The following is a 16,459-nucleotide window of genomic DNA, read 5'->3' as shown; positions in this document are numbered from 1 at the left end:
ATAGCCACAACCTTGTCCCCAGGGCTTTGCGTATCTTATCGGCGCTGCGCTTATTGATAGGTTTGTCGATATGCGAAAAGAGACAACATGTCCTAGGATAGAGGTTGTAGGTGACTGTAAATAACGCAGAACTGTTACGGGCAGAAACTTTTTAATGAATTCTGAAGAGACAAAAAATTAGTGAAATCGAGATATTCGTCATATTGTGTTGTGGGCTTGTACTATCGAGAGTTCACTTTCTCTACAAAACAATAAATTTTAAAATACACGCCCCGATAAAATCGTTCCATCGCGTTTCAGCAAAATCGTAATATAAAATTACAACATTTTGTGACCTTGAGAAGTATCATTGACACCAGGGAAATTTCGTAAAACATCAAAACATTTTGCGTCAGTAACAGCATCACATCACGTGTCTGGATTGGTTATAAAGACGTGCTTTGAAATAGATAGTGTTATCTTTTCTAGGAATAAAAATTAAGGGTTATATGGGTTTATATAAATTTTAAGTGATGACTCAGTTGCTTTTTTGGTGATATTTGCAAGCTTTGGTTCTGTTGTATCCTGAACATAGCAATATTGGAGTTGCACGGTATAGATTTTGGAACGAAGATATATTCTGTTTCTAAATGTGTTACTCATATTATCTGGGTGCTTCTTAATGATCTTAATACGCAACAGGTCTAGGGTTACCATCAATTTCTAGCACGGATTAAAAACGCCTCAAGATTTATAAAATATTTTTAGCGCTGGCATTTTCGTCGGGTTAAAATTTTTTTAATCGAAAAAGAACGTTTTAAATAGTGCAGTTCACACCCTCGTTCCCAGGGTTTTTTGATATATCAAAAAGACAAAAAAACCTGGGGATGAGGGTGCAGTTCAAACTTTTAGGCGAAAGTTTCTTTTATAGAAGCTAAAGCGCTTGCTATTGGATAGAGCAGAGTAGAAGGGATGATTGGTTATAAAACATAATGTAAATCGGTGTGCCAGATACCGGCTGAAAAAAAAGAAACTTTCTTACCGAATCAAAAATGTTTTTTAGAACTTGCTATTGAGTGCTAGCACTAGTTATTAATGATAGAAAAACCAAACTGTTCAAATTATCATTAACCCTATTCGGTTCGGGTTTTTCGAACATACTATGACCGGGGGGGGGGGGGGGGGGGGGCGGCCCCTCAATAACTTTTTATAGGATTGTTCAAATTGAATCAAACTTGGCACACTTATAGTACGTCATAAAAGGAACAAAATGGCAGCAATAAACTTTTGCTTGCTACAGCACAATTTCTGTGACGTCATCAGAAACTTGAAAATTGTTAAAAATGCAACTATCTGCTTAAAATATAATTACTTTTGTTCTAGAGTGAATTTTTACATTCTGTTTGAAGTTTTTGAAAGCTAAATAAATTTTTTTTAACATATCTTCTGGTTTTTACATGGATCGGAAAAAAAATTGTCAAAAATTTCCCGAAAATCCGTTTTTTTTCGATTTTCGGGTAAAATCCGATAAAATCGGGAAATCGGATTAGTCACGTGTCAAAATTATTCAAAGTGATTCTTCTTGATGAAACAAAGTTGTGTTGCAAGTTTCAAGTTCTAAGGATAATCCTAACAGGAGTTATTATATTTTTCCCATTATAAGGATTTCATAGAGATTTTAGGGGTTGTTCGAGTAATGGCCAATATCAAAGCCTCTGAAAGGTATGGGAACTAAAAATTTAGCATGCAGGTGTCTAATAGATAAATGTTGGAACTCAGTAAGTATCATAGCTATATAGGAAAGCAATCAGGAGTTATTAAAAAAAACCTTCAGGGGGGGGCGGAATCCCCCCCCCCCGGACCGAATAGGGTTAAACAGAAAAAAGCTAACTATACTTTAACAATCTTAAAGATAATGGTTTCCTCTGGATGACTGGTAATATATTTTCGTATATATCAATGTACAGTTTCAAAAACAGTAAAAAATGTTTGTGATGTCATCAATAGTGGTCTGAAACATTTTTAGAATCATATGGAAAAAAAGAAAATAAAGTTTGAACTAAAATTTGACATAATACATTGGTTAAATATCTGGCAAAATATTTGCAGGATTATTATTGTCCCCAAGTAATTTTACTCTCTAAACAAACAAGATGTTTGTTACAGCAATGATGACAGTCAAAGCCATTTGATACAATGTCTCAGGCTTCCTACGACTTGCATCCTCGTCCCCAGGGGCTTTTGCCTTTTCGGCAAGTAAGCGCTAGCGGTTTTGACATAGACAACAAACCCTGGGAACGAGGATATACATTTGTTAATTAGTAACGATGCAGTCCCTAATTACTTGATTGCAGTTCCTGCATATCCTTTACACCATCTTGCATGAGGGAATAACAAGCTTGCAGACTTAACACGAGGAATATATCAGCATCGTTCTGCTCAAAATTTAATTAAATATAATTTTGGTAGATTTTACATAATCAAGGTGAGATTTTTGTGAAAAACTGTAGAGATAAAGATACAGACATTTCTATTGTCTCCCACATTCGTTCGCCATAACATTGTGAGCCTCTTTTGTATAAACAATATTTGATGCCAGCAACAATTGGTTTTCGGCTGTGGTTTCGAAAATGGATTGATCTTGACCATGTTAACCTTTTTTTCTGTGTTCCTAAGATCTTCAGTTAAATTTATTTGCAGAATAAACAGGCTCCTGTTTTTGAACCAAAAAGTTATTTACTCTAGGCACTTGGTAAAAATTTGACGTGAAATCAAAAAAAAATTTAGGTGGCTCTCTTGTAACAAGGCAACAATAATGTCAACAACGAACACAAACTTACAAATCCACAAATTAAAAATTAATGAACAAAAAAATGTCAACAACGTTAATTCATCAATCTGCGTATTAGAATTAATCAACGCAACTTGCAAAACAACAAAAATTTCAATAACGATCACGAAATCATCTGCAAATAAAACTTAATCCAAAATATGCTGGCAAACATTAAAAGACAAGACAACGCCGACTAATAGAGATCCATAGACAATGCCAACAGCTAAAAAAACTAACTAAATACCACACTTACCCTCTGAAATATCGGTTGATGGCTATCGTGTTACGTGCACCGCAAGAGCGGTTTCGTGCTTCTGAGGAAGACGCTTGAAGAGGAATTATTACAACCGACGTGACGAAAGCGGTTGCGTGCATCGTAAAAAGATAGGATGGAATTTTGTTAATCACTAAGGTATAGTATAATAAAGCATAGAGAACAAGAAGACTTCAGTGAGATCTCTCCTTTTGTATTTGTTGTCCTTCTGGTTTTTCTCAAGCTTTGTAATAAGTAGTGTCGTCGATAAAGACCCGTGGAAAAATCCACTTAGGCAATAGGACAATGAAAAAGTTGGTTTGCTGACGTCAGCATTGCAAATCCAAAAAAAATTTGGCGAAATTTAGTTTATTTGTTGCCTGTAACGTGTAGAGGTTGAAACGCTGATCAAAATGATATATAGGATCATATCTTTTCTACGAACGACAAAGGACATAAAAGGGTTTAAAAATTTTGCTGACGTCAGCAATGGCCCGTTAAAACGCAAAAAAAAATTTCAGAAATTTATATCCCTGTTACCCTTATCGTATAGACCTTGAAACGATGATCAAGAACATGTATAGGATCATGTACTTTTGACAAACGGTTGCAGAGATATTGGGGTTTAAAGGTTTTTTGATGACGTCATCAACCCGTCCATTCCGAAACGGATTGGGGAACCAGGTTTTGGAAAATTACCCAAATTGGTCCTAGGTGCTAGGTCAATATTGCTCTAACGTCAAAGTTTGCTAATTTACAGAACAAATTTATACGCGATGTTTTATAGACTTTATCAAAGAAATTTTATCCACTTTGCAAAATTCACAGACAGCTGGCGTATTATTATATAGATGTTGTATATGCAAGGTAGCAGATTACGCGCATATAGATAACCTATGGTAACCGAATTTAAGATCATTACGACCATTGAAAAGAACGATAAAGAATTAATATTAAAAAACACAGGAACCTATACCAATCCAGTACGGATTCACTAAGCAACTTTCTTATGAAAGGCAAATTTTTGTAACTAAAGTACCAGGTCAACAGATAAGTTGCTTATCAAAACATATACATGCAACTACGGGACAGGTTAGCTATATTGACAAGAAAAGTAAAAGCCACTTGTCTATAAAACTTTTATTTGCCCAGGCAATGGTTTAGAAGGGTAAGTATATTCTTCTTTTCCCTTTTTGATATACCTGCCCGTCCCGTTTTGAAAATGAGACAAAGAGCCCGGGGGTCAAGGTTGCCAGTATACTTAACATTGCGTACTTCCTTCACGCTTTCTGTATAACACTCACTGCGCACGTTTTAGAATTTATCTTCGGTGTAGAGCAGGCCTTACATTACTAACCTCGGTATCACGTTGTCACGTGATTTTAAGCAAAATTCAATCACACGTCGATTAGCTTTCAAGTATTCAAGCAGCCTCCCACCCACCCTAAAGTTAAGGAGAAAGTTTATTATGCCATTGCGCAGGCAAAAATTATGTTAAGGGTACTTTTTGTTATAATTTTTTAGTGTGCTTTAACAGTTTTGTGGGAGAAATAATGATATTGTGGTTTTGCAGAGTATTGTAAAGTTTTGTAGGGTAAATTATGTGACGACCTTTTAGGCTAAAGAAGCCAAGCTAAGACGACTCCTCTTCTCAAACAACTTGTTTTTATTCTGTCAGGTCTGGCTACGGTAAAATAAATAAGGTTAATTTCGTTTAAGCAAAGCGAATTAAAAATTAATTATTTAATACTACACTCCTCAAAAATAAAGAAATTTTCGATACGAAGTTGAAGAAGCATTTTTGAAAACAGGAGATGTGATAATGCAGCAACCTCAGTAAGCTGAGCTACACAACGCTGAATTTGTTTGTAATGTTTTTAGCCAATGAGTAGCTGTAACTCCGTTGGGTACATCTGGGCATATCTAGTGATTACCGCTACCTTAATGGAATCCTTCAGAATACTTCGATATGTATATGTACACCTCGCACAAAAAAATATTCGCAAAAGCTCAAGTCCCCTAAAGCTGCATTCACATGTGCGTAAAGCTTTGCGTAAGGGCTTACGGACTGGGCAGTGTTCATTTATTCTCTTATGTTGCGTAAAATATTAATGTACATGACATGTTTAACGGAAAGTACGTAAACACTGACAAAGTTTCGTAAGTGCTTACGTAGATTTTCTTGCAAGCGAAAATTTTTGTTTGTAAGAAACTGAACGTCAGCAAAAGAAAGTATATAATTTTATCAATGTCTTCATTTCCCAGATGATCAAACTTTTCACGAAGAGTATTTTTAATTTTCTTGAAAACTAGAAATGTGATACATAGCAATACATTTTGGATATACGTATAAATTTCTAGAGGATTCCTCTCAGATACGCTTAACGAGTTTCTGTTATTTTGTATGCTGACATCGTGAATAGGAATTGTTTTTCGTTTAGTTTTAGCAGCCAAAAAAAATCCACGACGCTCTAATTATGTTTTTATTTATCACCAAAGAGTCGTCAGAATTAAAATGTTAAATTTGTGAAATCAGGTCAAAAAGATTAAAGTTTAATTTAATATAATATGCTTTTTATTTCTTACCTTAGTGACATGACTCACTTGGTTTGGTAACTTCCGTTAACAATCGACAACAAGTGGAAAGTTTTGAACGTGTGTAAATATTTTCTTATCGTTTACTATCGTTTACTATCTTCATCATTGCATGAAATGAAACAAAACAATATAAAATTTAACAAAATTAAAGCAATAATATTCTGCTCTTCAAATGTAGTTAAAAAGCAAAGGCAAGGCTACTACAAAGCAGAAATGTTCCTGGGACGTTGGAGAACGAGTGAGTAGATATCCCGATTTATAAGCTACTCTACAACCTGTCCAAACGTCGTTTTCGTTGGGCATGTTGAAGAAAACGTAAAAGTTATAAAGCTAATCTCAATCTCTCAACCTAGAAACCAAAATCCACCCCTTTCCCCTTCAGCTTTTTGTTAGGATTGCAAGATCAGAATCCATGGGTTCGCCCGTCTTTTTTATACCGCATGCGCGCGACTCGCTACTTGCGGCACCCTTTTGCGTGACAGACGTATATAGACTAGTCGGTTACCCGTAAAAAAATCCCCGGGCTCGTCCCTCCATTACATTCTGCATTTCGTGTTTCTGTAACCCTTCTTTTTTTTTTTAGGGCGGAAAAACAAAATACGGTTATTATTAAAGAGAAGTCTACTGTGTATTTACAGAAATTTAACATTAGTTAAAAAAATTTAAGACTTTATTATTACAAAATGTATGGATAAGCAATAAATCAGTCCGCTTAATTATCTTATAAGGTTTATTTACAACTATAGCAACACCAAAGCAAATAACTTATATCCAACTGTTCAATAAAACTTATTGAATAATTTTGCGCATAAGACAAGTAAATAACTGAACACGGTTTCTAATGTCATAAATACTGAAGGTCTGTACAGGAAAAAAGAGAGTATGGCAAAATTTTTAAGACTTTTTTTATCCTGTATGTTTGACGATGAACAAAGTGAAAGCGATAAACATGTAAACGAAACAGACGTAAATAAGAAAAAAAATAACGAAAAAAGAAAGAAAGAAATAGCAAAAAATGGTAATCAGAAAGTTGACGAAAAAGTAAAAAATTCTCATGAAATTCAATTAAACCTTCCAGATCAAACTTCTCATGAAAATGTAAACAACAGAATAAGAAGTAACACAGTACCTACGTATTTAAAAAATGAACAAAAAAGTCGCAAAGTTTCATGTTCTGAGATTTATGCGTATAGACAGTTATATCTGGAACTTGATGACAGTAAAATACCTAAAGCTTTAGAAGTGCCAATCCATCTGAGTCGTATAAGAGATGAACCTAGGGAAAAGATGAGTGGTAAAGAAAAGAGAATGTTAAGACGGGTTTCGCAGCTGAATAATTAATAACGGTGTTGTAAAAAGAAAACAAAGGATAGAAAACTTACATTTTACTGTTCCTTCATTGGGAAAGGTTAGTAACGATTTAGAAGATTCCAAATGCTTTTTTTATGGCTACAGTATACAATGTGTCCCGCACAACAAGGAATTATTTGGACAGTATTGACAAGATAAATGTAAATATTCTACAGTTGAATAACTTCAATTTAAACAGATTTTAATTCTTTAGATGCTTAGTGTTGTCACATAAAGATTTATTTAATACTAATGCTTGTCACTTTCGGTACTTACAGCGCAACAAGTCTTATAAAAGAAGATATTCTAAAGAAATTTGTAGGTATGTATAAAGGGGGATTTTCACGAAGCGAATTGAGCGGCGAATTCGACGGCGAATTGTATCTGAGCATGCGCAGTTCGATGCAAAATCAAAACAAACAAAACTGCGGATGCTCAGATACAATTCGCCGTCGAATTCGCCGTCGAATTCGCCGCTCAATTCGCTTCGTGAAAATCCCCCTTAACATAAAAAAATATATCAGAGTTACCCATGAGTAATCTCCAATCTCTGTAGTTCAAAGCCGGGTCATGTGAAACCACGCACGAAATCTTCAAGCTATAAATCTTAAATGCGATATTGTTTTATCGTCCTTGCTGCGAGGTTAAAAGCACAGACTTATCTTTAACAAGGTCGCCTTAATTATTTTATTGTGACAACTGGTATCTATAACAACAAAGCCACAACAGCCTGATAACAGAATGTTCAATAAACCCTATTAATTAATCTATCGAATAAAATAAATACCTGAGCGATTTTCACAATTTACAATGCTAATTTCAAACCTAGGAAAAAATAACAGGATGGGAAATTTGTTAAGAATTCTTTTATCATTTTGTTTCAACGATGAATCAAATAAAAGCGAGGAAAACAAAGCAAGGAAAAATGGAAAAAATGATAGCAAGATAAAAATTAGTAAAGATGGGAATGGCAAAGATGACAGAAAAGTGATTTATTGGCATGAAATTAAGTTGAATCTACCATCTGTGATTTCTCAGGAACGTGAAAATCCACGACTGCGAAGTAACACTGTACCTCCGACTTCAACAGTTGAACAAAAGAGTCGTAAGATTTCTTGTTCCGAGAAATACGCGTATAAGCAGTTATATCAGGAGCTTGATGACGATAAATTGCCTCAACTTTTGGAAGTACCAGTCCAATTAAAGCAAATGAAAGATAAATCTGGAGAGAAAATGAGTGGTAAAGAAAAGAAAATGTTAAGACGCGTTTCGTTGTTAAGTCGTTAACAATAGTGTTGAAAAAAGAAATGAAAAGAGATTTACATTTCCCTGGTTTACACAAGGAAATATATAGCGGAAAACAAAGAGATGTAAAGATACACTTCTCCTATCAACGGGAAAATTGAGTTTTTGTATACATGGGCAAATGTCCATTCAATGTCCAATCGAGATACTGGTCTACTTGACAAACGTACACAAGCATTATAATGGGCGTAACCGTGTGTCAGGCATGCAAAGTATTTACCCTATCTGCATGGTAGAAAACTACTTTTGTTTGGTAAATTCTGGAGAACGCAATTAAGAACAAGTCTACAGTTGCGTTATTGTATCACCTTTTCATTTATATATTCATATATTTCACAAAGAATTTCATCACCTTTCCATTTATATATTCATATATTTCACAAATCGAAAAACTTTTATATAGGGAAATATTTTTGAGAGATCTTTGTTCTAAGCGATTTAAAACATGCGTAAGTGGCTCTCCAAAATTAGTGGCAAAACAGTGCGATATACAATGTCCATCTTCAGAGATAATCTCAATTGCAAAATATTATTTCTCCCTTTTTAAGTTCTTCATTACCGGTTTCTTATCACCTATTGATCTCCTCCAGATACCTCTGTTATTACACAATCATTTTTACTGTTATTTTAATCTTCCATATCGGAGGGATTCAATTTGATTTATATTTAATTTAAGGTGCAAACTAAAACAATGTTGTAAAATAAAAATCTTTGCGCATAAAATGGCTGCTTCTGACTTCTCTACCACTTTCTCTCTGCTGACAACTTTTCAAATCTAGAGAATTTAACAGAAGAGTACCAGTGGTGGGCGATTATCCATTCTATTGTGAAGTGTTAATTTTAGCAATATAGCAAAAATAACTACACCACCTTCTTTATTCGTTAACGAGTTTTGTTACATTTTCTATATACTACACAGCAATGTTTTGTTACATTTTCTATATACTACACAGCAATGTTTAATTAGTACCGTGCGTTTTTTTTTGTTTCTTTTAAATATATATAAAATATAGAAACTCATCTTATGGTTAGAGTTTTTTTCGCAATGGTGAGTGGTTAATCTACTCGAAATATATGCTATAATATTATTTTCTGCCGAGAAACGAGTGCAATTTTTACTTATTATTCAATTCTTCAGTGCAAATAGCTGATATTATTTTCCTGATTGGTTAATAACTCGCTGAGTAAAGTTATTGTTTTTCTTGAAAAACAAGAACTTGTCCGTGAATTTCTTTTTATCGACCTTCTGAGAGTAGTCATTTTCAGCCGGTCACGTGCGAAAATTTGCAGTACGGTTCAAATCTCGCACGCAGCTAATCTTTCATGTTTTCTATTGTTTTCAAAAACCGTCGTACCCATGGGCAAATTACTACGGTGGTAACCACCGTAACGAAATTATCGTTGTTCCGACCCTGCACCTATCCTGGGTCCCCTCTATAGCCGGGCGATAGAGTTTTCTCACAAAATAGTTTCAAAATTTCATGTTTTAAATTTTATGCTTGCGAAGAAATATTTTAATGTGCATTTAAAACACTGGAATTCTCCTATTTTGCCACTGCTCTTCCCCAGGGTCCTTTGGACCCTAAAAAGACAAAATGCTCTGGGAACGAGGTATTTTGGAGTACTTTATCCTTATTTAATTCTGGGCGTACATTTTCTTAAAGCGATAATCTTTTGTAGTCTTTTAACTGCCTGACTTTTTACTTTCTGTTTAGCTAGCTATCTATACTTTTTATTTTTCAATTGAACTTGGATGTTCGAGATAGCGCAAGATATGACCGTATGATTAAAAATTCTACGCTAGGGTAGGGGCAGTCGCCCAAAAGTGATTTAGCGTTACCTAGTAAATATTCACGGTTCAATTATTCGTTTGTTCCCACATTGTCATTAAAGAAAATAGCCAGTGCTCTCCACCGTAGAGATTTTTAGTTTAACTGTGAATTAAGGTTATATCCACAGCGCGTTGAAGGAGTTTTGTGTTTAATTCGATAACTTATCATACATCAGCGGTACTGATTAGGCATAATATTTTTGCGAGATAAAGGCAATTTGCAACGATAACTACAACTAAACAATCGTCTGCGGAATATACTAAATTACAATGATTTATACTCGGTTTACATGATAAACTAGTTATCGCACTTGTTCTAGAAAAACATCGTTATATTTTTCTCGTTTTTTCGTTTCCGTATATTTCACTCGCCTTAAGGCTTCGATATTTTCTTGGCACTGTGCGATAACTACTACATATTTCTTCAGAGATATAAAATTAAGAACATATCAAGAAAATTTGACAATACCAAGAGTTACTGAAATGTTTTAAACTTTAAATTTTGAAAATGAATAGAGGAAAATTAAGAACAATTTAAGAACATTTTAAGACTTTAAATTTAAAAAGTTAAGAACATTTTAAAGGCATTCATTAAGTTAAATTATAAAAAAACCTGTTTAATCTGGATCAATGCTTTCTTATCCATATAAGCAAAATGTTTTGGCCGGGTGAGGGTTAGTGGATAATTATTTTAACTGGGTAGGGTGGGTGGATAAATTTTTTAGCTGGGTAGGGTTGGTGGGTAAATAATTTGGCTGGGTGAAGGTGGGTGGGGTAAGTTGGGATAGGTGGGGGCAAGCACAGGATTTGGTACTACCCATTATAATATAGATATTTTACGGTTTCCAGTCTAAAATTACAAAATAAACTTTGCTGAAAACATAAAAAAAAATTCGTGTTAAATAGAATAAGTACAAGCTGTTGCTTGGTAACAAATAGGAAATCCAATTTAAAAAAGGTTTTAATAATGAGCTTCCCGATGCAAAAACTATTTAATTGCCTGGGACTCTCTCGTTTCTAAAATTTAATTGCTAATAGCGAGTTGTGAGATGTAGCTAACAGTCAGAAAAAAAACATGAGAAAACTGGTTAGATTTATTTTGTTAGGTTGTTACGACATTAACGAAAATAACAACAACGAAACCATGCCAAAGAATGGGGAAAATAAAGGCTACAACATCAAACGGGAAAATAAGGAAATTGAAAATAATGTGATAGCGAAAAAGGACGACAAAGAAGAAGAAAAATGGAAAAGAATTCAATTATATGTTTCTACTCAGAATTTATATATACGTGAAAATCAACGGTCAAGAAGTAAGACCATTCCTTTATACTTAGAGGTTGAAGAACAGAATCGCCGTCTATCATTTTCAGAGAAATTCGCATATAAACAGTTAAATCAAGAGCTTGATGACAAAACCATTTTTACTACTACAAGTACTCCAGTTCAAGTTCGACATACGAGAAATAAAACTGATAAAAAATTAAGCAGAAATGAAAAACAAGTGTTACGACGTGTCATGCCGCTTACTCACTAGTAAACGGCCTTGACAAGTCCATCAAAAGAGAAAAACAAAATTTTATTTCCATAACTACTAAACAAGTGATTTCTTTTCATCTTGCAAAATGATTGAACGTATCATGGTGATTTAAGATGGAAGTTTTAGATAGTGGCAGTATATTTTTTGTTTAGCCTAAATTCTGTTCAATATTAAGTAAATTATGTTCGCACCATCGTTCGTATCAATGAATACGTAATTTAATAGCATAAAAATAAATGCAAAAAAAATAAAAAATTAGATTTAAATTCAAAATAATAAAAACGGTCAACATGTACGAGAAAAAAAACGAGAAGAAGTTCGCATATTGAAACAAAGGAAAAAAAAATGGCGAATGAAGAATGAAAATACGAACAAAACAACGAACTAAATGAGGCTTTAAAAGGCCCAACACCTTCACACGAAAGAGTGAAATCTCTCACTTATTCACAACCAGCCTACACTAAACGACTACGTCACAGAAAAGAGAAGAGCTGACATCATAAGGACGCAGAATATCTTATCCATGCCATTTTGTTGTCATATCTATGTCCTGTTTTGTCAGCAGTACGTTCTGCGAGATGTTTTTTGATATATTACATTTCCCTTGCCAATTCCTCCGTTAATGACACATCTCAAAAAAGTAAATAAAGTGTATAAAGACAACAGCTTAGTTAAAGCATACAAAACGTTGCAAAATTGAGTGCAATGGGTTTTGTCTAAAGCGGACATGCTCTGAAGTAAAAACCTTCTTATATAACAGAACTTAAAACTCGGAACAGATTGGTTAATTTTACATTAAAGTTTATGGAAAAATTTTTAACCTCGACTTTTATTTTTGCACCAGTGGACCGTCGCCTTTAGACTGATTCCACTACATAGAAGTTTATAAAAAAAGGCACTTTTAGTTTGTTTATATTTGGAAGCACAGTTGTGGTTTTTTGCAGATGATTATTGTGTCTTGTAAATAGGAATGCACTTTTTTTTATAAACAATATCAAATTTAAACAATCACTCTCAAAATTGCTAAAATTTGGCGGGGATGGTGTAGGTAAGGCGCTGTTAACTAGAAATCATAAGGTCGCAGGTTCGAGTCTGCATCTCGGTGCACTTCAAATGTAGTGTTTTCAGTCCATTTGGAGCCATGTTCTGACTGCTAATCGGCTTGTGTACTGTCAATTGGCAGGCAAGCAAGTTACCGTCGCAGGGGACGAATAGCCAGCCATTAGGATAGAATCTTCAAGGACGTTAAACCTACCGGTTACTGACTTTATTACTTTATTTCCCCCCCGTTTATTCCCAAGTAGCTAAAAAATGTTTGGGACGAAAAAATCGATTGTTTATACAAAAAAGTGTATAAATTAATTTTTGAATACTTTTCAATAGACTCATGTATAGGGTCGGATGCATAACGTCGCATTTATAGAAAAAGCTGTTAAATGGATACTTCGGTTAACTTATATGTTAATAAAATTTAGTTAGTTATTTGCAAAAAACCCCACAAAAACCTCAGACGCAGAACACGTGAGATGCAAAAAAAAAACAGAAAAAAAAACATCAAAATTAAAAACTTCACATGCAAAATCTTAACATGTAAAAACGTCAGATGCAAGAAAAACGTCAGATGCAAGAAAAACATCAGATGCAAGAAAAACTTCAGATGCAAGATAAACGTCAGATGCAAGATAAACGTCACATGCAAGAAAAACGTCAGATGCAAGATAAACATCAGATGCAAGAAAAACGTCAGATGCAAGAAAAATGTCAGATGCAAGAAAAACGTCAGATGCAAGATAAACGTCAGATGCAAGATAAACGTCACATGCAAGAAAAACGTCAGATGCAAGATAAACGTCAGATGCAAGATAAACGTCACATGCAAGAAAAACGTCACATGCAAGAAAAACGTCATATGCAAGAAAAACATCAGATGCAAGAAAAACGTCAGATGCAAGATAAACGTCGGATGCAAGAAAGACGTCAGATGCAGGAAAAACATCAGATGCAAGAAAAACATCAGATGCAAGAAAAACGTCAGATGCAAGATAAACATCAGATGCAAGAAAAACGTTAGATGCAAGAAAAACGTCACATGCAAAAAAAACGTCATATGCAAGAAAAACATCAGATGCAAGAAAAACGTCAAATGCAGGAAAAACGTCAGATGCAAGAAAAACGTCACATGCAAAAAACGTCAGATGAATAGATCTGCATGTTGTGACCAGGAAGTGCATGGAGTGGTTTTTCTCCAACAAACGATAATTTTTTTTGCAGCGGTTAGAAGTAATAGCGCAACTAGACACCTGTTTTGTCAAATTTTGATTATTTAAATCAAATGTGTTTTCTTCCATGTATCTTTCTGTTGGCGTTTTATTTTTTTGTCTGTTACCTAGGAGACGAAACTGAGAATAACATCAAGACTTAGAAATAACCTATAGAAACGAATTGTATAGCTCAAAATTTCGTATATTCTTTTGAGGTATAGAAATTAAAAATGTCGGAAATGTTAACCTAAGGGACTTTCACTTGCGGTCTAATTACTTCTTTTTATTTTTAATTTCTATCTTATAGTTATACTGCTTAATCATTCTTTCCATTCAAATGGTTTTTCTTATTGCACGAGATTTTTCGTATAACATTGAGAGATTACCAAAACGCGTGGTAACACTTGAACTTGAGTTTTTATAAGTAATCCTGCACATTATCTTCCCAAGTGCTGCAAAGATGATGGATCGAGTGGGACCTGAAACCACGATCTCTCGCTTGACGGGCGATTGCTCTACCGACTGTGCTATCGATTCTCTAGCACCTGAAGATGACGAGGCGAGGATACTACCTCCTTCCGACATACCACGAGGGCGAGGCGTATATCCTCCTTTCCACATACCTTTCTACTAACACATGCCAACGAGATATCACCTCATGATGCACAATCGGAGCTCAAGTACCAACCTGACCAATCAAATTTGCCGTACTTGTTAAGCTCTTAGCACCCGGGAGAGGCAGTTGCCCAACAGAGCCCAGTTTCGGAACTAAGTTTCGGAACTGAGTTTTTATCTTGCCGCAGTCTAAAAATACTAAGTGCAAAATCTTATGGGCACTAAAGTAAGAAATATAAAAACATTTAAATGTATTTATCGGGATAAAGCTAATTTATCGAAATGAATTCTTAAATGCACCGCAAACCCCTGTGTATTTAAAATATTTGCGTTGTTTAAATGCAGGCAGAGTAATTGTTTTTATGATAAACGATAACACTGTAAAGGATACAGCAAAACTTAATTGTTTTTCTTTTATAATTTTATTGATTTTTAAACAAAGGGTATGACCTAATTGGGTATGATAACATTCATGGAAATCAAGCAAACCAGGGAATGACCAACAATGCATACATACTGTTTGTTTTCTTCTATACAAAGTTAAATATTTTAACAATTCCATTTTAAAAAGTATTATAATCCCCGTATACGTCTGTCCGTCTCTCACGATAAATGGTAGCTTAGCTGCGCGAGTAACGAGACGCACGCAGTACGGTATAAAAAAGAAGGGCGAATCCGTGGATTTTTCCACGGGCTAACGACTAGTTTTAAAAAGTATTTAAATATTATTTTTTTTATGTTAATACTATTTATCTATTTATTATGAGGTGACCCTAGAGGTTGTAGTAACCTGAAATTATTGTCAGAATATACTATACTATCCTATACATTTAGTTTGCGTGTAGCTGAAAATACCGAACAAGTTCTGCAATTTTTATAACACATTGGAATCAATATACACAACAAGATTAATTTCTTTCCCAAGATTAATTCACGTAAATTTATTGTTCTGTCTTACAAAAACTTTGACGTTATTATATATTCGTTTGACGTCAATCGCTCAAGATTAGTAAAGCCAGTCCACTGCACTTATTATATTTAAAACACACTTTCAAATTGTTTATTTCCAAAGTGTTTATTTCATTTATGCTATTATCACCTATTTGCCCCAAAACAAATTAGTTAGCAATTTTGGTGCGATTGTTTAAATTCGGCAGTTTATAAAAAAATGTAACTTTATAAAATTTACTGATTTTTTCCTATGTGAAGTGCCCATCTGGGGCTAAAATTAGTCCGGCTTTGCAAAGCATAAACGATTAGGATGGTAATACATCATTAATGCTGTTTAACCCGAATATCTCATTAGTCGTTTTACAATAGGACAACACCCTACACATCTTTGGATCAGCAAATTAAATCGACTTAATCTTAACCCTTCAAGGCCTTACGATTTTTAAAATGTTCAAGAACAGTTTCAGAATAACTTTGCTTTTTTTATCTCTCACTAAACGGAAAGCCATTTCTCAACGAATATTTAGCTGCGCCCTTAATTGGTTAAAATATTTCTGTAAAATGTTTTTTTTTTGTTATATGGACAGGTCATAGGTGACGTCACGACGAATTTTCAAAATTTTTTAAATGTTTGATTGCTTGGCTTTACCAAAAATAGAATATTAAAGGGGCTACGAAACGGTTCCTTAAGCTCAATCCCTGCAAATTTCGAAGAATGGTGTGTAACAGACCACTCAAAAGGTCAAGGTGCAAGAATTATACACATATAGGTGAATATTTATCATAGCACGTCCGTATTTCATTCTAAACAGAGAATGCTTCACCCCGATCAGAACTCTGATCATGACGGGCGAGTATAATGCGTGTAAGTCATATTGAAGAAGAACTACTTTGTTCATCACTAACATACTGCCAAGCAGTGAGCGGGATTCGATCCGCGGTC

The 16,459-nt window shown here is 34.4% G+C and overlaps 2 protein-coding genes across 5 annotated transcripts; both read left to right on the top strand.

Annotated features, from left to right (window-relative positions):
* The first annotated feature begins 469 nt into the window (after positions 1 to 469).
* Positions 470 to 9,417, top strand: LOC130641125 (uncharacterized). 4 transcript variants are annotated; one of them, XR_008982432.1, is made up of 4 exons: positions 470 to 592; positions 5,657 to 5,720; positions 5,842 to 5,901; positions 6,247 to 9,417. XR_008982432.1 is itself a non-coding variant. In XM_057447791.1 (2 exons), the coding sequence occupies exon 2, from the start codon at positions 7,824 to 7,826 to the stop codon at positions 8,298 to 8,300; it is 477 nt and encodes a 158-aa protein (XP_057303774.1). In that variant the 5' UTR covers positions 2,501 to 3,224; positions 6,247 to 7,823; the 3' UTR covers positions 8,301 to 9,417. The 4 variants fall into 4 exon arrangements, 1 of the variants encoding a protein (XP_057303774.1); XR_008982433.1 differs by lacking the exon at positions 470 to 592 and adding an exon at positions 1,904 to 2,464; XR_008982431.1 differs by lacking the exon at positions 470 to 592 and adding an exon at positions 2,506 to 3,224.
* Positions 9,418 to 13,292: 3,875 nt separating this feature from the next.
* On the top strand, positions 13,293 to 13,760 carry LOC130642215 (uncharacterized protein DDB_G0290301-like). Its single transcript, XM_057449301.1, has one exon. It carries the CDS (start codon positions 13,293 to 13,295, stop codon positions 13,758 to 13,760), a length of 468 nt encoding a protein of 155 aa, XP_057305284.1.
* Positions 13,761 to 16,459: the final 2,699 nt, after the last annotated feature.

This window comes from Hydractinia symbiolongicarpus, chromosome 4, assembly GCF_029227915.1.
Source record: "Hydractinia symbiolongicarpus strain clone_291-10 chromosome 4, HSymV2.1, whole genome shotgun sequence".
Classification (NCBI taxonomy): Eukaryota; Metazoa; Cnidaria; class Hydrozoa; order Anthoathecata; family Hydractiniidae; genus Hydractinia; species Hydractinia symbiolongicarpus.
Note: the sequence above shows the minus strand (reverse complement) of the source record. Positions and strands in the feature narration are given on the sequence as shown.